Source organism: Drosophila erecta, unplaced genomic scaffold (genome assembly GCF_003286155.1).
Source record: "Drosophila erecta strain 14021-0224.00,06,07 unplaced genomic scaffold, DereRS2 tig00000092-arrow-pilon, whole genome shotgun sequence".
Lineage (NCBI taxonomy): Eukaryota > Metazoa > Arthropoda > Insecta > Diptera > Drosophilidae > Drosophila > Drosophila erecta.
In genome coordinates this window covers 1,685,938-1,709,865 of record NW_020825207.1, presented here as the reverse complement: position 1 = coordinate 1,709,865, position 23,928 = coordinate 1,685,938, and the positions used below count along the sequence as shown (strand labels likewise).

At 45.6% G+C, this 23,928-nt stretch overlaps 2 protein-coding genes across 3 annotated transcripts; one reads left to right on the top strand and one right to left on the bottom strand.

The window, feature by feature from the left end:
* The first annotated feature begins 1,369 nt into the window (after positions 1–1,369).
* On the top strand, positions 1,370–22,091 carry LOC6547938 (sestrin homolog). Of its 2 annotated transcripts, none has more exons than XM_026980422.1 (10): positions 1,370–1,754; positions 2,300–2,572; positions 11,745–12,398; positions 18,324–18,509; positions 20,218–20,400; positions 20,465–20,843; positions 20,997–21,315; positions 21,381–21,564; positions 21,628–21,738; positions 21,813–22,091. In XM_026980422.1, the coding sequence occupies exons 3-10, from the start codon at positions 12,348–12,350 to the stop codon at positions 21,897–21,899; spliced, it is 1,500 nt and encodes a 499-aa protein (XP_026836223.1). In that variant the 5' UTR covers positions 1,370–1,754; positions 2,300–2,572; positions 11,745–12,347; the 3' UTR covers positions 21,900–22,091. The 2 variants fall into 2 exon arrangements, with proteins under 2 accessions (XP_026836223.1, XP_001976456.1); XM_001976420.3 differs by having other exon boundaries at positions 1,371–1,690.
* LOC6547895 (purine nucleoside phosphorylase 1) lies at positions 6,534–7,792 on the bottom strand. Its single transcript, XM_001976418.3, has one exon. It carries the CDS (start codon positions 7,564–7,566, stop codon positions 6,550–6,552), a length of 1,017 nt encoding a protein of 338 aa, XP_001976454.1. The 5' UTR covers positions 7,567–7,792; the 3' UTR covers positions 6,534–6,549.
* Positions 22,092–23,928: the final 1,837 nt, after the last annotated feature.

Below are 23,928 nucleotides of genomic sequence, written 5' to 3'. Positions count from 1 at the left end.
TGGACTTGGAAAGTGTATCTTTTAGTGTCATTTTGAGTTTTTGTTGAAGAGCAGTTCCCCTATTTGCACAGCCTTAAATTCTGTAAAAAAGCATGCTTCTGAAGCACACTTTTGCACACCTTGTTGGAGGCTTTCGAACATTTTCGGCTCGTAAACCAGTGAGCTTTAATCCCATTTGAGTTCGAAAACTATGGCCTTTAGTGCTGATTAATATGGACAGAGATATTGGATCACGACACAGAGTGCTGCCTGTGGACTCTTTGCTCTTGCTTTTGCTTTGAGCTTTGAACGCCCGCAAAAGCTGACTATTTTGTTGGGCCCCAGCATGGGGATGGGTACGGGGAAAGGGGCGTGGCGAAGGGTTAGGGGGTATGGGCGAGATAGGAGGGCTAGCGACTTAAAAGTGTTGATAACCGTACACATTTGCATCCACAAACACTACGTCGCACACAAGCACACCCTGCTTTCTAGGGCTCTGCTGTTTAAGTTAAATCATTTGGAGCTGTTGTCGTTGTTGTCGCTGCGTTGTTATTGTTGTTGTTGTTGCTCCTCACATATGTTGAACTAAAAAGAATTGGAGGAGCAGAGACGCAGGGCGAAGAAAAGAGCTGTACATTGGTACGGGGCATATTGGATTATTCGGATGCCCTACCATGCGAAACCTACTAAAGAGTACTATTAAGCTTAAATAAGAATGTGGAAGGCTTGGAAGGCCTTCAGATACTTTTCAAACTCCTCAAGTTTGGGCAAAAGGAACTGTTGAAGTTGCTTAGATTTAAAGCGCACGAAAAAAATATATTTTTAAACTGTTTCCAAATGATATTCATTTAAGAGTGATCCTTTTCTTGTCCGAAGAACTATAAAATGCAACGTTTCGATTCTGAAAGTCTGCAGATCTTATTTGTGTAGCGCATTTGGCGTGCAGCTTAACTCCTACCCTTGACAACGACAACAAAGTAGGTGCAACAAAGAGCCATAGCGACCGTCTCTCATGCGCCTACCCCCCGGCCCCCGCCCCCACTAGCCGACTGCTTCTACCTCTGCCTGTTGCTGCCTTGCCTGCTGTCTCTGTCCCACACGCCTGCTCTCCCGCTCGCCTCGCTCTCGTTCGGCTCGTCGCTCGTAATAAGCTTACACAGAAAACAATTATTTCGGATCCCAATACAATAAGAATTATGATTAGATTCCTCTTATGCTACAAAAAAGAAACGAATATGTTATACCTACCATAGCAGTCTTTCTCGGTCGCATTGAATGTTATTGATTTGACTGCCCGACTTTTCGCGCAGTGCAACATGCGCTCTTCGGCTCTCCGCCGCCGTCAGCTGTTGTTGTTGCACTGGGGCTGTGGGGCTGCGATACCAGCTGTATGCTGTGCTGACTCGTCGTCGGCGGCTTTCGGCTGTTCGTTTCGTTTCATTTCGTTTCGCCTCGCCTCGATTCGAGTTGCTTCAGTTGAAGTTTGTCGCTGGTCGCGTTCAGTTGTCCGTCCGGCAAGAAGGCGGAAGACCGGGAAATACAGACGCGATACAAACGAGCGATATCTGCTCCCCTCCTGCTCCCACTCGCACTCGCACTCGCAGCGCAAGATCGCGGGAAATCAGGAAGCGCCGAAAACTCGGATAACCGTTTTTATTTTTATTCTCCCCCTTGGTTCGTTCTGTTACTGCTGTTACTGCTGTTACTTCTGGTAATTTCCATTTCCATCGGATACGCGCTCAAACGGCCACTGCAGGCGGCGAGAAATAAGAAATGTAGATAGCGCCAAAAAAAAAAAAAAATAAGGAAAAAAAAACATAAAAAGAGGGAGAAATAAAGGCCGAGAAAAAGCGAAAATCATTGTTATTGCATGGAAAATTACTACAGAAATCTCCTGCATAGCGGAGCCAAATGGGCATGGCACTAAACCAAATCAAACCCAAAACTGAGACAACAACAAGCCAGCGGAGCATAAATTAGATTGGCCTTATAGTCGAATGACGACGAACTCGAGCCGCGTAAACAAATTAAGCGATGCTGACCGCCGTTGTTGCTCAAATTTAAATATAAACTATTATTGTTATCTGTGCGCTTGTCGTTGTCTATTTTCGCGCCAAATGCAATCGGTTTTTCGTTTTTTGGGGGGGGCTTGCGGCTCGGGCATTACATAATTAACGAGCGCGTAAATCAACAAACACGTACTGGCCAAGAACCATAAATTATACATGAAAACGGGCGAAAATCGCGTACCCATGTCGCTTAACACGCCTCCGACAAATTCTTTCGTTGGTTTCTGATCAAAACAACATTTCATCCACAGTTTTCCGTGTCTTATGCTTGGAGCCCTTTGCCGATTTCTCGATTTCCGAGGGAAAACATCCTGCAATCAGTTATATCAGTTATACATATGTTCTGTGTTATCAAAAACGCGAGCAAACGAAGCGCTCTATCTGCGATTCTAAAGACAAACACCACAACACCATAGCACCAAAAGAAAGTAGCTGTGTGCCCCTCGAGCAACTGAACCGAAATTAAAGGAGATTTCAAACATCGCTATCAAGCAAATGCAGAGTTTTTGCCCGGAGAACAAAGGGTAAGTTCGAGGGTTCCACCTATTGAGTACTTCAGTTATACCCGAATACATCGCAGACCGACTTGGCCGACTACATTTGCAAATGTCCTTTGAGGCCAGGGATGTCAGTAAGAGGCTTTTCGGATGAAATGGAATGTTCCATTAGGGATTGTTGTGTAGCGAAAATGTTTGCAAAAACCCATGGCACTGGCAGAAACAAAATGCACTTTCAATCGAAATTCGCTGCTCTGAAGTAGTTGCATATTTTCTAGATTACCTACTGGTGGCCACTCCAAGTTAGAGAACGTGTTGCATATCTGTGTGGCCTCACTTAAGCTTTTTATGCATAAATAACGTACTATTTTTGAGTATTTCAAAACCATATTGAGTTTAGAGAGGTGGGCTGCACTGGCGGGCAGTGGAGTGGCGCATCGCTCCCCTCAAAAATCCTCACAAATCTTTGCCAGATTCCACATGTGAAATCTGCGGTTGCTGGCCAATTCCGGCTGTTTTCTCATTTTTTTTGGCCACAGCCAGGGACTTTTCGGATTGACGAGCTGTCATGGCAGCAACAGGTTCCTGGGCAAGATGCGAATTTGACAGAGCTAAGTGGCGAGGAAAAGGAATCGAATGGAAGACAGACGAATGATTCGGATTCTACGGCATTGGATTTGCTGCTGCCACACAACTTCGAGTTGCGGAAATTGGCACTTGACCTACCGCACGGGAATCTAAATTAGGCGCTGTGTTCGCGCGGCGAGCGTTTCTCCCTCTCTTTTCGCCCCACTGCCAAGCCTCGTGCGCGGTTTTTGGTAAACTGCTGAGGGCATTTGTTCACTGTGTTGGCTGCGTTTGTTTACGGTGTCCATTTCGCGCTTCTCGCGGGCTTTTCGTCTCACTTTCGGCTTCAGCATTTTCCAGTTCTATTTCGACTTCGCTGTTGACTAATTAGCCGATTTGTTGGGCATTTAGCAGTGGCTGGCTGGCAGCATTTGGGCTAAGTATTCAGAACTGCACATGACGGTGTATGGTCCTTGTGCATGGTACACTCGCACAATACATCTGATGAAACAATTAAGTACGCAGACATGAGCGTAATTCGCAGACAAACAAGAAGAATGGAAGCGCTGAGCCTGCGAACTGAGGCCCCTGCTCGGCAATGAATTCTTCGCCATGCCATCCCGGCGTATACGTAATGCTCCGGGGCGAAAAGAATTGAGGAATGGCTGGCAGTTAATGCCAATTATGATAAACGGTTGCCATGTCGTCTCGTCGCCGCCGCCGCCGCACACAGATACTCCGCACACACACACTGGCGCACGCCACACAGATACTCACGCAGACACTCATGCACTCGAACAACTGTTGCTCGCGATGTTGTTGCTGCCTCTTAGTTGTTGCCAGGCGCATTAAGATTGTTGTTTGCCTGTGTTTGTGTGTGTTTATGTGCCTGAGTGATTGGGTGATTGGGTGTGTGAGTGCTTGGGTGTTTGGGTGTTCGAGTGTGTGATGGGAAATCACTTGAACCATCGGCTGAGAGGGCAATTGATATGTGCTTTCCATCAATGTTGCAATCGGCTAAGCGGCTTTCGAGCGCCAGCAACAACTGCACCTTTCTGTAAACTCACACAAATTCGTCCTGTTGGTTTGAAAACAATCATTTATTCAATAGGCTTCACATATAAATAATTACGATTCCAGTAATTCGGCGAAAGTTTAATAAACCCATTCATTTACATTAGCGCTCCTTAAATTGCAAGTGTGAACTACTTTTTTGCATATCATCTAATGTTTTTTTTTATCACTTGCTTGATATTTAAATCGTGCAGTTTGTTGTATGCGCACTACTTACACCGCGAATGCTGCTTAAATTATAGTCACTTTTATGGGCGCAAAACGAGGTGACTGAACTCGCAACAGCAACTGCAGCAGTAGCAAGTGCAGCAGCAGCAAGTGCAACTGCAACAATTGCAGCTGCAGTCTGCTAAGCTTGCCTGCCGTTAATTTGTGCAATCTTCTACTCTTACCTACTTATTACAAGTAGTCACAAACAAAACAGAGTAGTTTCCATCCTTTTTTTCTGCGCCTCAGATTCAAGGGTATATACGCTTGTTCCGCAGCTAAAGTGGTTAACTTGGGGATTGTAAAGTCTTCATTAAAAGAGTTTCAATAAAGTCGACGCAGAGGGCTTTGAGCCGTTTTAACTTTTGTTATGCCGAGACTAATCAACTAACCAGTTATAGGTATATAGGTATCAATGACGATTGGCCCCACCTGAGTAGGTTAATATATAAAAAATCTAATCGCCAAATATTGTTTATGGCCAACGATTAGCAGTATGTTTGTGAGCCATAGCAACTGCCAAATTCAGATCTCCATTCATTTGCTACTGCTGTTTTGCAGGGCTTTCCATTTGTTGAATTGTATGTGGATTTGTGTATAATTGGACAAATTGCATTACAACCGAATAATAATTACAATGCAAAAGTAATTTTGTGTGCGAAATTCTAATTAGCCATGCAGCTGAATAATTGGGGTTGGATTTAGTTATCAAGAAACTAATAGAATCAAATTAGTCCTAAATGGCGCAATGGTTCAACTGGGCTTAAACTAACAGTTGGAGTGGCATATGGATTTTTTCCCAGTTGGCATTATAATTAGCCCGTGGCATTATAATTGGCACTTCTTTGCGCTTTTATCGGCATCTGCCTGCCATTTGAATTGCGTTAGCCGAAGATCGGAATTAGATCCTTGTTGACCATTGAGTTGCCAAAATAGCGGGCAGATGTTGCACCCAGCGCAAATGCCACAGCGTATCCAAGTATCTGAGTGCCTTCTGTATCTCTGTATCTTGCTATCTGGTGATGTAGATCTGCAACTGCGAGTCAGCTGACACCGATACTCACGCACAATGCCACCAAAAATAAAATGGTGCATAATGTCAGCGCACTGAAAGTGGTCAAAAGAATCGGCGATGGCAATAATCGTTCATTCGCAGTCAGAACCGCAACTTGGTGGCATGTTGGAATCAATATAAGCTCATGCAGCGCGGGTCAACGAACTGGCCGCTGAAAACTCATTAGCGTAGTGCCGCAGGCCGAAATCTCAGCTGGGGAAATCGGACGAAATCGCGCGAAATGGGGGGAAAACGGGGAAATCGGCGAAAAATCGGTGCAGGCCGGGGAAAATCTAGCTTTCTAGCCGCATGATCGCACAGCTGAAAACAGCTGAAAGCAAAGCGACGAGCGCGAGTCGCAAATTGCAAGGCAAACAGCTCGTGGCGGTCGCTATACCCCATGTACATATATACCCACTATATACGTGCACTTGTATCTGAACAATCAGCGTCAATAAGCAGCACAATCGCCGTTCGTCATCGCGCTGCTACTGCACCGCACAATGGCGAATAATAAAATTAGCCACAATGACGAACAAAGAAGCGTTGGCAGTGCAAGTTTGTAATTGCCATTACAAAACAGGCTAATCTGCGCGGAGTTGGCTCGAAAGGAGCCGCATGACCCGCTAACAGAGGAGAGCATTTAACGACGTTTTGATAATGCGGAACCGCCAGCCTGTTAGCCTATTAATGGATACGCTGTTTGATACATTACTGCACTACGCCAAGCGAACGTGCAACAGAGTAGCTCGGCTAATTGCCATTAAATGTATTTTACAGCTGGCCCAAGCACTGCACATTACGTATACGGCCCGTGTGCTCCGGTGCGAGCACTCTCTACTTTTGATGGCTGGCCATTTGGGGCGTCCATTGGACATCTTGACATCGGGCACACTCGCACCTCGCACTGCCCACTTGGCCACCTCAGATCTCGCATCTCGCATCTCACATTTTGAAACCCGCACTCCCCCCTCGCGACATCTCCTGCCCGATAAAATTGCGCCAACAGCTGCACCTGTGGCTATTTCCGCGTTGGCAGCGCACTGGCGGCACCGAAAATAGGAACCCAAAAACAAGAAGTCGAGAAGTCTATTTTCGATCGTCAGAGTTCGAGGTGCATGCAGTATAGAAGTCGGCCGATCAGATCCGAGCAGGCCTGCAGCCTCTGCGGGGGCACCACGTCCTGGCATTCCCGCTCCTGCTTGGATTCCACGTCCGTGTCGGTGTCCTTCTCCTTCTCCTTGTCCTTCTCCTCGTTGCCCTTGTCGCTGGCCGCCCTGCTGATTATCACAAAGGCGAGCACCTTTAGGCCACCGTGATGGGCGGCTATGACCTCGGGCACCAAGGACATGCCAACGGCACCCACCTCCATCGCCCGCAGCAATCGCTCCTCGGCCACAGTCCCGAGGATGGGACCTCCCAGGCAGGCGATCACGCCGCTGTGCAGGAACTTCTGGATGCCCATCCGCTTGCCAATGTCGAGTGCCTTCGCCAAAAGGTCCTTGTCATATGCATTCACCATTGAGAAGAAGCGGCTGCCAAAGCGCGGATCACTGGGACCCTCCAGCGACGTCTGGTGCATCATGCCCACCACATTGATGTGGTCCTGGACCAGCATTATGTCGCCCAGTTCGTAGCCCTGGTTCACACCCGCCGCCTCGGAGGTCAGCATGATGGTCCTGACCCCGCACAGCTGCATCACGCGGACGGGCAGCGCACAGGTGGCCAGGTTGTAGCCGTCGCAGGAGTGGAATCGATTGACCAGCGCTATAATGGGCGCTCCCATGACCGTGCCCACGACGAAGCTGCAGTTCGGTTCTATGCCGTCGGGGAAGTTGGGTATGTCCTCGTAGGGAATGACCACCGGCTCCTCCACCAAGGAAGCCATGAGGCTCAGGAAGCTGCCGCAGATCAAGCCGTACTTTGGTCTGATGTGACTGACGTTCACAATGTACTTGGCCATGGCCTCCACCTCGTCGAAGGGGTAGAAGAGGCTCTGGGGGGTCGGGATCACCAGCTTGGGCTTCCGGCGCTCCTCCTCCTCCAGCTGCAGGAGCTTCCTGGCCGCCATTCGCTTGGCAATCGGCGACCTGTTCTTGCAGCAGTCCCAGTTGCACATTTTGAGTAGGATGTCTCGCCAAATCGGCGCAGACTTCACCAATTTTCGAATTTTATAGCAGCCACCAAAGAAGTGTTTTGGAAAATGCTCAAAAGATGACTTTTAGGGCATAGCTTAGGGCTATTTGTATGTACGGCTTAAATAAGTACTACTAAATTTGGCTCGGCTGATGACTATTGTTTCTGGTTGGTCGTTAAATCACGGCTTATTAAGCCCGTGGAAAACAGGAGGTGTGACTTGAATGACGTTAAAAACAAAAAGCCAGAGTCTGGCTGAATAACAAAGGCACAAAGGCGCGCCATGATGTCTGCTCCAAATTGGCTGACGAATTCCGAAGTCCAGCTGTTCAAAGGTTCGTTTTCAAAAGCGACGCCCAAAAACTGCATTAATTTAAAAACAACGGCTTTCCAATAAGGGTTCGACTAGTTGGTTTCTCGCTAGTTAACTAATAAATAAAAATAAACAAGATAGAATGCTATAGTCGAGTTCCCCGACTATCAGATACCCATTACTCAGCTCAGGAATTGAAAACGAGAAATGCCACTTCAAAATCCGATTAAGTGAAGTGGAGTTATGGAGTTTAGAACTACATCACACATCATACATCAGAAAAATTACAAAAAAAATTTGAAAAAATTAATTTCCAAATTTGAATGCAGATTTTTAAAGAATTGCTCCAGAAACATTTAGAGGCATGCCACTTCAAATTCCGATAAGGATAAGTTGAGTTATGGACTTTAGAACTTCAGTCTTTGGACATTTTTGAATTTCTATAACATCATCCCACTGGAAAAATGACAAAAAAAATTGAAAAAAAAAAAATTTCTAAATTTGAATGCAGATTTTTAGAGAATTGCTCCAGAAACATTTAGAGGTATGCCACTTCAAATTCCGATTAAGATAAGTTGAGTTATGGTCTTTAGAACTTCAGTCTTGGGACATTTTTGAATTTCTATAACATCATCCCACTGGAAAAATGACAAAAAAAAATTGAAAAAAAAAAATTTCTAAATTTGAATGCAGATTTTTAGAGAATTGCTCCAGAAACATTTAGAGGTATGCCACTTCAAATTCCGATTAAGATAAGTTGAGTTATGGTCTTTAGAACTTCAGTCTTGGGACATTTTTGAATTTCTACAACACCATCCCACTGGAAAAATGACAAAAAAAATAAATTTCCAAATTTGAATGCAGATTTTTAGAGAATTGCTCCAGAAACATTTAGAGGTATGCCACTTCAAATTCCGATTAAGATAAGTTGAGTTATGGTCTTTGGAACTTCAGTCCTTGGACATTTTTGAATTTCTAAATTTCATCCCACAGAAAAAATGACAAAATGATTAAAAAAAAAAAAATTTCTAAATTTGAATACAGATTTTTAGAGAATTGCTCCACAAACATTTAGAGGCATGCCACTTCAAATTCCGATTAAGATAAGTTGAGTAATGGTCTTTAGAACTTCAGTCTTGGGACATTTTTGAATTTCTACATCATCCCACTGGAAAAATGACAAAAAAAATTAAAAAAAAAAAATTTCTAAATTTGAATGCAGATTTTTAGAGAATTGCTCCAGAAACATTTAGAGGTATGCCACTTCAAATTCCGATAAGGATAAGTTGAGTTATGGACTTTAGAACTTCAGTCTTTGGACATTTTTGAATTTCTATAACATCATCCCACTGGAAAAATGACAAAAAAAATTGAAAAAAAAAAATTTCTAAATTTGAATGCAGATTTTTAGAGAATTGCTGCAGAAACATTTAGAGGTATGCCACTTCAAATTCCGATAAGGATAAGTTGAGTTATGGACTTTAGAACTTCAGTCTTTGGACATTTTTGAATTTCTATAACATCATCCCACTGGAAAAATGACAAAAAAAATTGAAAAAAAAAAATTTCTAAATTTGAATGCAGATTTTTAGAGAATTGCTGCAGAAACATTTAGAGGTATGCCACTTCAAATTCCGATAAGGATAAGTTGAGTTATGGACTTTATAACTTCAGTCTTGGGACATTTTTGAGTTTCTACATCATCCCACTGGAAAAATGACAAAAAAAATTAAAAAAAAAAAATTTCTAAATTTGAATGCAGATTTTTAGAGAATTGCTCCAGAAACATTTAGAGGTATGCCACTTCAAATTCCGATTAAGATAAGTTGAGTTATGGAGTATTAAACTTCAGCCTTAAGAACTGATCAAGAATATACATATATACTATATATGGTCGGAAACGCTTTCTTCCGCCTGTTACATGCTTTTCAACGAATCTAGTATACCCTTTTACTCTACGAGTAACGGGTAAAACTAGTTAAGGAAATGCCTAAAGAAACGGAGTTCGCTTTTCTCTTGCATTTTCCCAAGTTTTCACTTTCCAATGTTCAATCAGAGTCTTTAAGCACAAACAGACAGTGCAAATTAGATTTAATTATCAGTGTCAGGGCAGACACGCCCCTGCAGCCGCCGCGGTGGGCGGGGAAGATGCTGTTTACCATGTTTACCATGCGTATACGTGATAATAACGCTCATACGCATGGCGGCACATAGGCAACGCCCCGGCCGTTGTTTACTTGTTGTGTTTGTGTGCTGTGGACGCCGTTCAATGTCACTACACGCCAGAGTTCGTTTACAGCATCGCATCCATGGCACAATCCGCGATTGGAGTGCTGGTGTTAGTGGATAAATTAAATACGTCCATTCAGAGCCGACGGTAAACAAGGCACTCAAGATTACACTGAGATCAACCGGACACCGTTGGTGGCAGCCCATTCTTGCGATGCCATCATAGCAATCCAGCTTAGAAGAAAGCAATCCAAATTGCTGTCAGTGTACCATTGCTGCCTTTCGGTGCGGAAACTGCCAGTAAGTGAGCAGTGCTTTCTGCCAGTGCATCGCCCGTCTGGAGTGGACCAGGCCGAGGTTTGACTCCATACTTTCGCTAATTAGTTGGGCCATCAGCGAAGAGCAGCTACTTTGTCTCGGCCATGTTCACCATGACCACCTCTGTCAACGAATCCAGTGGCCAGCTGTTCGGAGCTGATTCGTGCTACTTTGTGCGATGGGATTGCCAATGGATTGGGATTGGGCTTGGGCTTGGGTTTGGGGAGTCGGCGAAGCGTTTAGTATGCTCGTGACGTGGTCGATAATAAAAAATTATTAATAGGAAACTTTGTAGCGCTGTTTATGTTATTCGAGTGCCTGCCAAATGGCTTGGGTTACAATAGCAGCCTTTGTCACCGATTGTTGTTTCCCGATTTGTGCGCTATTTGGTATTTTGTTATTCCAGTGCAGCCGCCTACAATGTCACAGCCACGTTTGTGTGACTGGCTTTGATGATGACGATGACGAGGCTTCGATGCGGGGCCAAAAACCGCAAGAGATCATACGGGCCTGTAACTCTATCATCTGTTTTCCATTTGTTTGTTTACTTCCCCGACTTTGTATCTGTATCTGAATCGGTATCTGTATCTGTATCTGTATCTGTATCTGAACCTGAATCTAAATCTGAGTGTGTATCCGAATGTATCTGAATGCCTTGTTTCGGCTTGTTGTGCCCATTGTGGCTTGTTTCTTTGTTGCCCCCACATCTTTCCCCACTTTCGGTTGGCTATTTGTTTGTCACTTTGCGCCAGCCTGCCAAAAATGCCCTGTTTGCAGTTGATATTAATTTCGGTTTCACATTCACCCGTCGGTCGCTCCATTATTATTTTTGTTTTTGAATTGTTTTTTTTTTGGAAATCTCACCTTGCCCCAGGAAGAGGAGCGAACCCGTTTGGGCCATTGCCAGTGCCCAGTGCTCGGTTCCCAACTCGCAGCTCCCAGTTTGTTTACCAACTTTTGTGTTGCGTTTTGCTTTGTGGCCGATGTTTGCCTTTTATTTTTGGCATTGCGCGATTTTTACGCTGTCTGTGCAGGCCTGCTAAATACACGGCAGTAAAACCAACAAGAAATACTCAAACAGAGCCGTAGCCAAAACCGAAAACCGAAAACCGAAAACCAAAACCAAAACCCATACTGAAAAACTGAAAAAAGAAAGCGACGAAAAGTGAATATTTTGACTGGCATTTGAATGCTAATTGAAGGCGGCGCAGAGCCGCAAACGAGTTGTTGCTGTGGGAAGCGGGCTTTATAGAGCTGTGATATGATAATTAATGAAGATTTTTTATTTCATTCTTCCGCAGCTAGCAAGATCTGAGGAGCACAACCAGTGCAGAGTGGAAGGGTCGCCAGCTCAAACCGACAAATGAAAACCAAAAACCAGAACAACATCATCTGCTCCAACTGCCAATGCTTTAGCCACTCGAGCCAGGGAATCGCCATCACCGACGAGAAGAACGTCCTGAGGATTCAGAGCTATACCTACAAGTGCTTGAACCACAATCCGCGACCTCGGATACTCCGCTGATAGTGGACACTGTCTGCAGATTGAGACGACCCAAGCCCACTTTAATCGCCCTGACCACACCAGCATCGCAATCAAAGGCAGCCGTTTAACTTGCGCAGGGAGACCCTGAACCGCACGGCCAACGAAAGAAAATCTGGTTTGGCTGCAATTCGCTCCGCTCCGCTCCGTTCCGATACGATACGATACGATACGTTCCGATCCGCGGACGAGCCTCCTCCTTTGGTGCATTTCCAGTTTGGCGGCTGCTCCACTTTCGTGGCTCCATAAACAAAGAGCCGGGCGAGAACTGGTTATTTTCCCACTGCGATCGGCGCTGCAGCTACCAACTGCGACCAAGTGCGATTCCGCGTCCACTGGACCCGACTCCTCCGCCAAACTCATGTACTACGCTGTCGATTACTACGCGGATATGGGACAAATCTCTCAAGATGTAAGTTCAAACAGCTATGTAGTTACTCGATGACACTCCGCTGCTGAAGATTAGGACTCGCCCATGTATGACTGTGATGCAGTCTGCGGCAACTGTGGAAGTTTGTTTGGTTGATTAGGTTGTTTGGTTCTTTAAGCAGAACCCATAACCCTTAATGTTGCAAACAGCGCTTAGATGAAGTTGAGATGAAGTTATTTCCATGGTAACCACATATCGCACATTAAGCCCAGCTAAAATAACGTGTAATTAACTCAAGCTCGTGTGCTTAGAGCCTGATTGACAGCATATTATGTTTCACTTACTGGCAATATTTTTGCCTGGCCAGCCAGAAATTATGTTCCCCGTATGAATGGTGAAATGTAATGCGTGCTTTTGTGTTTTCGGATGCCGTAATTAACTTTTGCCGGAGTAGGAAAACTTAAAACCGCACTGCAAATATGAAAGGATGTTATTTGAAAAATGCGTGCTTTTGTTTGAAATTCTTGTTGCTGGCATGCTGATAAAATCATAAAAATGGGAAATGCAGAAAATGCTGCAAATGCTGCAAACGCTGGGCAAACATCCATCAGAAGCTGGGAAAGTGTGTAGTTTGGTAACCGAACTGAGTTGGCAACTTTTTGGTGCGTTAGTGAGTGAGTGAGTGTGCTGAAAGGATTGCGGACATGGGCGAAAGACCTCTTCGATAAGGGCTGATAAGCTCCTGATATGTCTCACATGGATCTAGACCCGGTAGAGCTATGGAATAGATAACGCCAAGCTGGCGACGCTGGCACTTTGTTTTCATGGCGAACTCGATTGCCAAACTAGGTCAGCTAATCAGCGAAATTGATGCAAATGTCGAGTAATTGCGACTTGGAATTAAATTCAATTAGAGTAAGCTGAAAACTGAAACTGAACTTAGCCGTGAAAACAATGATGGTTTTCTCTGCTTATTGGTACCCATTTCAAGCAGAGTTAATCTAATCAAAGGGAACCACAGGATCTCAGTGAGCTTGATTGCTCTTTGATATGGGCAGAGAATGGAAAACGTGGCTGCACTTTAATCAGACACAGACACACACAGGCAACTGCAACTGCAAGTGCAAGTGCAAGTGCAGTTTGCAGGCGAATCAAAGTGGAAGTAATAATAATTTCAATTATCATTCCCCGATACTCAAAGACAGCGAACGTAAACAGCCCGCGGCCATCAGGCATCAGGCATCTGCGCCAGGCCAGGAATTTTATTTACGCAATGAAAGTATAAATTGTATAAAAATACACAACTCGTGGCCTGCAGGGGACGCGGGGCGAGAGGGTGGGTGTGTGTGGGTGGGTGTGGGTGGTGGGCCAGTCACTCAGCCAGCCAAATATCAGAGCAAACAGATGTGCGCCATTCGCACGCTGGCAGGAGTCCAAAAAGGCTTTCGCCTCGGGCCGAGTGGCAAAGGCGGCTGATTGAGTGATTGACTGGCTGGGCGAGTGATTGAGATCAATCGCACATGAATGCAGCAGTGCACTTTGATGACGTGCCGCTGTGGCCCCATTTTACAGCCGGAAGTCGGACTCAAAGTCCACTATCTTTGGTGTAAGGGCTTAGGCAAGGCGGGTATATGCCAAATTAAAGGCTGATTTTATAGCTATAGTTTTGCACATAAATCGCTGGCACGAGCGCATAAATGTCCGCAAACTATTCGCTAAATTTAGGCGCCTAATTATAGAGAATTTTGGGAATTTGAGGCTTTTGTTAGCGAGTTCGTTAATCCATGGGAAATAAATTAATGAGCGATCTCTGCGCCTCGCAGTCCTTGTTGTTCAAAGGGTGGCCCATTGCAAAGCGCAATCTCGTGGAGTCGGGCACATATAGCGTATAAATTAATTGGCACAAAGACACAATGTGCAGGCACACAGACCTAATAATTTGTCATGATTGTTTGCCATTCGCCGTTTGCAATTTGCCGCTTAGCAGTTGGCCGTGTTGTTGCACTTTATCAGCAGACAAAGTGTCGCTTCGAGTGCCAGACAGCTTTTATTTTTTATTTAGGTACCCGAGGTTGGAAAAACACGTACCGCCTCCCACGCGAACCGAGAAAAACACGCACAAGTGATTTAGGTACACACTTATGTGTGTATTTGGGTGGTGGGCCTGCTGGGTGGGATATCTTCCCCAGACGATTCCATATGCCATATTTCATATCTATGCCAGAAGGGCTTGTACTCCAAAGTGAGTACAGGAGTATCTTGAGTGAGTGGCTCGATACGAGCCATTTGCGCCCATTATTCAGCCGTACACTCGTATAAATCAGCCGATGCCTGCTTGATTGTTTCGCCACCACTTTTGCCACCACGGATTAATTAAGTATGCCCCGCTGTAAGTGCAGCTCGCAAAAACACATCACCCATACTGGCACGTAGGCACACATGCACACATGGAGTCGCTGCTCGTGTGTCACGAACTGTAGAAAAGTAGTTTATAGCGTCTAGACAAGTCTCTTTATCTACGCACACAGCCGAGCACCTAGTTTTGCGAGCAGTGTAAGTGAGCAGTCCTCCAGTCACTCCGCACACGAGTAGTGCCCAGGTGCACGGCGTTGATAAGCTATATGGCGGCTATATGCCGATTTGGGCGATCTGCTGGAGCAAGGCAATTGACCCATTTGGAGGAGCTTAAGAAGCATCCTCCATTAACCATTGCTCCATACCACCATGCTGTGCTTGCGTAGTTCTGAAGAACTTGCGTCGTCTAACCAGTTATGGTAATCAGCCATGGGAAACCTACTTTGATCAATCTCTCGAGTGTTTGTTTTCTTATCAAGTGTGAAACCTGCATTGGCCACATTCTACCTGATTATTAAAGCCTTTCTTCCAACTGCATGTGCAGCGAACTCAGCTTTTCCCGACTTTCGTGGCGCGTATTTTCAGGCTTGTTATTTTATTTTTATTTTCCACGCCTCGCACTTTCATAGATTTTGTTTGCTGTCATTGTTTTCAGTTTGCATTTCTATAACACCTGACGTTTTTTCCACTTTACTTGTTTACTCGCCCATTGTTTGGAGCCCCCTATCTCGCCCTCTAGCCGTCTCTCTCTGCGCGCTGCTGCCGTCTCGCTCGCTGGCATTCTACCATTTATGCTAATTTATTTGCCTGTTTACCAGCTTTTGTTTTAATCTGTTTGGGGCCGTGTTGACACTCACCGCTTTCTGTGTTCTGTGTTCTGCGTTCTGTGTTCTGTGTTCTGCGGGCCGCGGCAGACAATGAGTTTGCAGACTCATTTGGGCGGAGCTGGAACTACAGTTAATTTATTGTTATTCCCGCGCCAAATTATGCTAATTAATTAATTTGGCTTACTTTGTGCTGGCCAAGTGCGGAAAGTGAGGAAATCGGAATAGGTTTACAGCAATTAATTGGCCGCGATTAACATAAGCCCAAGAGCGTAAAGAGTTGCGTTCGCTCGTGCATCCGGCAGATACAAATTGCCAGTTGCCAGTTCGCCAGTACAGTGAAAACTGCGCACAGCTCCCACTTCTCACGCCCCACTGCAGGCATTATCTTTGATTTAATCGCCACGCTCCGTGATCTCGCACGTTAACAGTTGGCGCGGAAAGTCTTCGGCCAGCGGCGGATTGATTGGGGCTGTGGCAGTGACCCCCTGAAGACACCCCGTGCTCGCTCTTTTGAATCCGCATTTATTCATGCTGTTGTGCATCCGTTTCCGGAGATTTTGGGCGGATTCTTGTCTACACATTCGCAGAAGCAGAAGCTACAAATGGAGCATGATGCGTGCTCTTCTAGTTGAACGGCTGGCAGGAACAGTGAATTAGTCAAATGTATCTGTATCTAGTATCCTCATTAGGTAAAATAAAATTCATAAATGCCTCATGTTACATATGCCAAATCTCGTGAATGCAATAATTGCAATAACGCTGCATTCCGTTTGACCCACACATTCCTCAGACCCAAGACCAAGAACCATGGCCGCATCTGGAGGTCAGATTGGCTTGATTAAGGCACTTTTGAGCCTACCAAGTGGGCGGTGCTTTCGGCAAATGCGCCCACAGGCACGGGAGGCACGATCCAATTATCACGTATACGCCATGGCGGACGAACAGGTTGCGGCAGTGGCAGGGGGAGTGCGGCTGGAAGGGCGATGGAAGGGGAATGGAAAGGCAGAAGCAGGGAAAAGCTTCGTGCCAATGTTACACACCGCATTGAGGCTCAGAAATGGATATGCACTGTAAGTGTACATGCCCATTAAACTTGGCCTAAGCTCCGCCAAAGCCACTGGCTGCCGGAGTGGACTGGGATCGAAGCTGGAACTGGAACTGGAACTGGGATCGGGTCCGTCGTCGGCAGTCGGCAGTCGGTAGTCGGTAGTGTGTCACAGAAACTAGTTTTTGTTTTCCAAACGGGTTTGCCCGCAAGCGTGGGTGTGAGTGTGCCAATTTGTGTATTTATGGATTCACAAAGAGAACCCATAATGATGGAAATGTCAACGCAGTGCCATTTGCATATCTCGGCAGCTCGCCCTTTTAATTAGCCAGTGTAACTGGCCAGCTTTAAATTGGCCAGCGGCACTAGGTGGTTTCCCGATCTGCATACGTATAAATCACTTTGACTAATGGCGCTACTCTCGTTTACGCGTGTTCCACATTTGTTATGTCCCAGAAGACAGCTGCCACAAGACGCATCTGCGACATTCGAATCAATTAATTACGCAAAGCGACGGCACTTAATGAGCTGCGATGAGCGGAGTAAGCGGTCCAGTTAGCCGATTATGAATATGAAACTCACACGTGAGCGTGGGTGCAGCCCACTCGGCAGCCATCAGCTCATCAGCTCATCAGCTCCCAGGCTTGGCGCGATCTGAGTGGGTGCCATCTGAGGTTAGAGCCAAACCTGCTGTGCACAATTAGCATTGAGTTTCGGGGCTGGGCGGGGCTAGGCCGTCAACCGATTGGAATATATTGAGTTACCTATTTAATAGGCTACTCGCAGCGCATTCGAGTGCGTTAAGCATACGACGTGGTGGCCAGCTGTTATCAGAAGAGCACATGCCAGCTTTTATTAATATTTGGCAGTCGTGTGTTGCTGGTGCGATAAGCCAAAGCCAAGAAAATTGCAATTAGAGAGTGGACCGGAAAATTAGCTCTACAATGGTCAGCTCCCTGGAAAAGCTTCTGTCTAGCGCACCTGCCCATGCGAAATATACTGATTGCAGCTTAAATCTTTACTAAAGGTGGCTGCGAGCCCCAGTAGCCATGGCCACCATTGATGGTGGGAACAGAAATGCAGCACAGTGCCGCCCATCGGTCCGAGCTTATTAAATTCCGCATTTCAATCTGAGTGCATTGCCTTTATGCGCCTGTTGCTGGGAGCACAGGTTGCGCAGAACCCAGGTCCCTGCCAACTCTGCGTATACGTGATAAAATCGACAAAATCGAGAAAATCGAGAAAATCGACAAATTCGGTGCCTAAAACCGACAACTTTGTCAAAATGGGTAGCCTGCAAACGGCATAAGAGCCAAGTCATGCACAGCTTTCGGATTCTTGTTTTCACATTATGATTTCTGCTGCGAGCAGGGAATAAGTTTCCAATATTTTCGCCTGGAATTTAAATACACACGTCTCGGCTCTTTCAGCCTTGCAAATGGCATGGCCCACATCTCGTATACGCAATGCGTTTGCACTGAAATTAATTTGAATAATAATGACCACTGTGTGGGGTGGGCTCTCCCGTTAGAAAGATTTCATTTTCCGAGCACCGAACTGTTCTAAACAGAAATAAATTTAATTTACTCCTGCTCCTTTTCGCCTTGAATGTATTCCGATGGGCGGAATGTGAGCGATTTTAATTAGATTTGCTGCTGCGAAATGGTTCACTGTCGAAACCATATATCTGTTAAGTACACGCTGTCAATTGTAATGTAATATTGTATCTGGTTCTTTCAGTGTTTCGCTGCCACGCAAACCGGAGCATCCGACTTTGAAATGGACGAGCTCGCTGACCTGGACCAGGTGACCCAAGTGATTGGATACCATCCCCAGTTCCACGATCACTTTCTGCGCACCCAGAACTTCATAATGAAGGGCGATGGTCCGCTGCCGAACGATTACAGATACTACTTGGCCATAATTGTGAGTACACTCACCTTCAAACTGAATGGGCGGCGGAATTGCAAGAAGCCACGAAAGCGCACTCTATTTTCCTTTTGGTATTCCCAAATTTATTTGGCCCAAAACAATGGCCGCTGATTGGGCCAATGCAGCACCTCGCCTGCAGTGAATGGTAGCACATAGCTCTAAGCAGCGAATCGGGAATCCGGTGCTGCTGGATCGCATTTGCATTGTTCCGTCTGACCTTTTGTTGGAAAACCCATTCACAGCACGTACTGGCAACCGCGGCGTCGAACTGGATTTCGCCTTTGTAGAATTCGAATCCACCTGTGCCCGAGTGCACTGGTCAAATGAGGCACAGGGCCTTTGGCCAGATATGCCAGATATGCGCCTTGGGACAGAGCCTAGCTCTCTATCAAATCCATCCTCTATCCTCTGAATTCCTGCCCACCGAACTCGTTGGCATATCCGGAAGAGTACTAAAGAATTAAGTTGCAAATGCCATTAAACAATTTTAATGCATCTTTGCTTTAGAGCGTACTATTAGTTCAACAATATACTTTTAGTGGCTAACATTCCTGTCTTTATTCGCATCCCCCGCTAAGCTAGTCAATCGCAATCATAACTAAGCTGTGTAATAAACATTTTCGGCCACAAAAGCGGCGAACGAATGTGTAATTAATATTGATTTATGCTCCCAGTAACATGCATTGCGCAGCTGATGGCCATTCATTTTAGATCTTCATTGCTGCGATTGGGAGATCGAAGTGCTAGAATAGGGAAAACGCATTAATCAATTATTGCACAAGTTTTCCAATTGCTGTTCTGCGCTATTCGGAGCAAATGAGTTGGCTTCTTGGCCCCAGAAAATAATTTATAACCCAAGTTGTACGTGTGCCACAATCGTTAACCCAATAAAAAGTACGTATACATCTCCTGTTTGCGGGTGACATTTTGGCCGACGTTTTGGTTCGCTTTGGCTAATAATGAACACATTACAATTGGGACAGCTTTCCACGAGAGATTTTCGTGTTTCATTTCTCGTGCTTTTGGCGGACAAGTGCACCCAGGAGTCGTCTAGAGAACAGCCCGGGTTCTGGCACTGCCATTGTCTAGATGCGGGCCTCGGCGAATGTAAAATTATTTAAGATTTACGATGGCCTGTCAGGGCATGCCATGATGCCATGGTGCCACGATTCCGCTGCCCAAGTCTCCTTAATGACAAGCAGCACAATAAAACAGAAAGGCATGGGCCAAACGCCAGGCAGACACAATGGGCCTATTGCCCTGAATGCCCGAAAATGTGTTGTTTTGGGTCACAAACATGGGCGCACACACACGCACCGCGATCGAAATAGGTGTCTTGGCACCATTCAGGTGGTGGCTCACTCGGAGGCGATCCCTCCCAGGTCGGTTCTCGAGTGTGGGTCACGGCGTGCGGGGGCTGGAGGTTGGGGCCAAGGTTAGGCGAGAAGATCAAAACAATTACGTAATGCCTAGAAAAATGTTACCTGAAGCCAACCAGCGAATCGCTGAAGTTCTCGTGGGATAATTGATGGAGGCTTGCTTTCTGGTGGAATCAAAGCCAAAGTCAAAGTTAAAGTCCATAGGTGGCTGACTATTATAGTTCACATTAGTTGCGTTTGAACGAAACTGTATGCAAAGGCATGGGCAAGCTAGTATTAGGTAAACCTTAGTTAATCTTAGTAACTCTGTCTGTAATCCCCAGGCTGCGGCCCGCCATCAGTGTCCGTATCTGGTGAAGCGGTACGAGAAGGAGTTCATCAACCAGGGAGGAGATAGCGCCTGGCTGGGCGGCCTGGACTTCATACCCGCCAAACTACGTGCCATATACGATATCAATAAAATATTAGCCCATCGGCCCTGGCTGCTGCGCAAGGAGCACATCGAGGTGGGTACTCCGCCGTGCGGCATCGGCTGGGCAACCGTAAAATGAAAACTTTATGCTCTTCCAGCGGCTCACGAAGGGGAAGAACAGCTGGTCGCTGTCGGAGGTGGTGCACGCCATGGTCCTGCTCTCGCACTTCCACTCGCTGTCCTCCTTTGTGTTCTCCTGCGGCCTCACACAAAAGCTGGACGGGCTGTCCAGTCCCAAGCTGAAGAGCCCGCCCGCTGCAATGGGCGGGGGGGACCTCGCCCCCACCATCCTCATCACTCCCACCTCGCCGACGGACCCGCCGAAGGGGAAGCCCGTGCTGGCGGAGATCTCGCTCAACAATGCAAATCCGGATTACAACAGCCAGACCGCAGCGAGCAGTAATGGAGGAGCTCCACCGGACTACGCAAATGTGGCTGCGGATGGACCCGATGCCACGGCCCTTAATGGATATTTGGGTGAGTACACAGGCAGACATCTATTGTCCTAAAGGCTCTCACTTGTAGTAAATTGTAAATTGTATTTACTGGCATGAGGAGCCATTATTGGAAGATTCCTAATTATTTAATATGTCACCCTGCGAGCCCTTGACTAACTTGATTGATTTGCAGCCACGGCGCAGCAACTGCCGCAGCAGCACGGCATCTGTGTGGAGGCGCTGATGGAGCGCATGAAGGTCCTGTCCCAGAAGCAGGACGAGTGCAGCGAGGCTGAGCTGAGCAGCCGCTTCCAGAAGGTGGAGCAGCAAACGGCGGAGCTGGCGGCCGTGACTCCGGAGGCGGCTGTGAGCGTGCCCACCAACCTGTCCCACTACGTGGACGATGCCAAATTCATTTACCAGGACTTCGCCCGTCGCGGCACCGAGAGCATCAGCACGTTTCGCATCCAGGACTACTCCTGGGAGGATCACGGCTACTCGCTGGTGGACGGGTGAGTGATGTGCCACAGCTGTTGTCCCACTGGCGCTGAGCATTGCCCATTCCCATTCACCCCAGGCTGTACAACGACGTGGGCACCTTCTTGGACGCCAAGTTTCGGGCCGCCTACAATCTCACCTACTGCACCATGGGCGGCATCAAGAACGTGGACACGTCCAAGTTTCGGCGGGCCATTTGGAACTACATCCAGTGCATCTACGGCATTCGCCACGACGACTACGACTATGGTGAGGTGAACCAGGTAAGGACGCAGCTTAGGATGGAAATGTGACCAAGGAAGATGCCTTACATTTCTGCTCCCCAGCTCCTCGTGCGCCCCTTGAAAATGTTTATTAAGACAGCCTGCTGCTTCCCCGAGCGAATCACCACCAAGGATTACGATAGTGTGCTGGTCGAGCTGCAGGACAGTGAAAAGGTGAGTGGAATTTATCCAGTCTGCGTGCTCTTGGCACAGCCATTAATCGCCTCTATCTGATATTTGGCCCACAGGTTCATGTGAATCTGATGATAATGGAAGCCCGTAATCAGGCCGAGTTACTCTATGCTCTGCGCGAGATAATGCGCTATATGACTTGATCTCATTAAGTGAATAAACATACGTATATATACACGCCCAAAAACAACTCACCACACACATACCCACACATGCATAAAACATTTTGTTATTTTGAGAGCGCATCGGAAATTCGCCGAAACGGAAACGGAAATGGAAACTGTAGGATCCCAAAGGCAGGAAGAGCCGCAAAAACACTGTTTTGAACACAAAGAAGGAAGCAAATGCGTAGCTGCATGGGCAGCAATTAATAGCATTCGAAATCGGTGTCCACATAAATGGATGTGAATCGCTTACTACTCAATTAACAATAGTCTGTGTCTATGGTTAGCCACACGCAAATTAATCACGTATACAATCGCAATGCAAAGATGAAAAATGATTCCCAAATCGAGCTGAACTCAAAAGCAAAACGTTCTGTCTGTTTCCCTTTCGTGAATGTGCAAGCAATAATCACTGTACATATGTATTATGTTTTGTTTAATTATTTTAGCGGAATAAATACAACTTTATTTTAATTAAACGCCCCCTGTTTTCATTTCTCATTGACGTCAGTTACTCAGTTTGTAATATCTTATTTGTCCTTGATTACACTTATTATCCTGAGTTTAATGTTTCGGACAGAAACGGTGATTGGAATGTCGAGCTTTTGATGGAGAGATAATAAGTATAAGTGTCTATTTTGATAGTATTTAAATCAACTTATCAATGACTGTAATGTGTGTATCGCATCTAAAATATTTGTAAGGCATTCAATGTCGTTGTAATGCACATGATACTCCTCTTGGCTGACGAGATCAAGTGTCAGCTATATACATATATAATAAGCCGAGCTAAGAATTTAATCGGCATCGTACGAATTTAAAATACACTTACTACAGGGTATGGCATCTTTTAACGCTTAATTGGTCCTTGTTTGCCAACTTTCCATTACCAAGCTGAAACTTTTGTTGAGCGGAGGTACTCACATCTTTCAGATGAATAAATCGATTGTACCTTTTGCATTCGTGTAGATACATTTGACATTTTTGTCGAGATGCAGGTTTCGCGTGAAATGCAAACGAAATACTTAAGTCAGAATGTTTAATGTTAAGGAATATGTTCAATATAGTTGTCCTGCCTGAAGGAGGATTTCAATTCCACGCTTTGATGGGTTATACAAAATATACAAAATATGGATGCGAACTCTGATATGCTGTGGCCAATTTGGAATTTTGATGGGTCAATAGAGTTTGAGGAGTTTACAAACCATCTGTAGTGTTAATTCGATTTCTATTACGTATATTTGTGCAATATTTATAAATGATTGAAGTAAAACTAGCATGTAAGCAAACTGAAACGCCGAGTTAATGGTTTCTTCAAAGCGGATACGAATATGTACGACTTTAGTGCTTTGTAAGATCTCCAATTGTTTTCAGGCCCATTAAGCGAGTTAGATAACATTGTACATAAAACTAGCGAGCTGTGGCAATTCAAAGATGTGATTTTACCGAATATATATACAGGCACATGTATTCCTTTGCAAATAATTAATACATAGAACAAGTATATATATTTGGCCTAGGTGTAACTTTTCCTTCTACAGACTTACACAGACTAGACTAAATAAATCGCTTCACATGTTCTTGCATCAATGGAACGGCGAGTGCAACTTGTAGGTGAAACTCTTTAAGTCGTAAGTGCATATTATTAAGACACAAGAGCTCAAACAAGGCTGTTTAAAGTGAGTAAATATGAACGAATTTAACGAATATACCGCGATTTTGAAGATGGCAATGCAATTGCTAGATAAATTAGGAACTAGGCATATTTTAATGTTGAGTGTTTTCGTCAAATCATAAATACATATTTTCGAGCAGTGGCTCTTTCTAGAATTAAGGAGAAATATACTTAGAAAGAGGCTTACACAAATTTAAATTGGGTGTTCAACAATCCAAATATGTACATGTGACTTTAAACCAAACAATTTCCCGTTGGAAATGATTTTATCCGTCGATTTTTGGTGTCCAGTCTAATCTTGAATGAAAAATGATCGCATAAATACACTACATA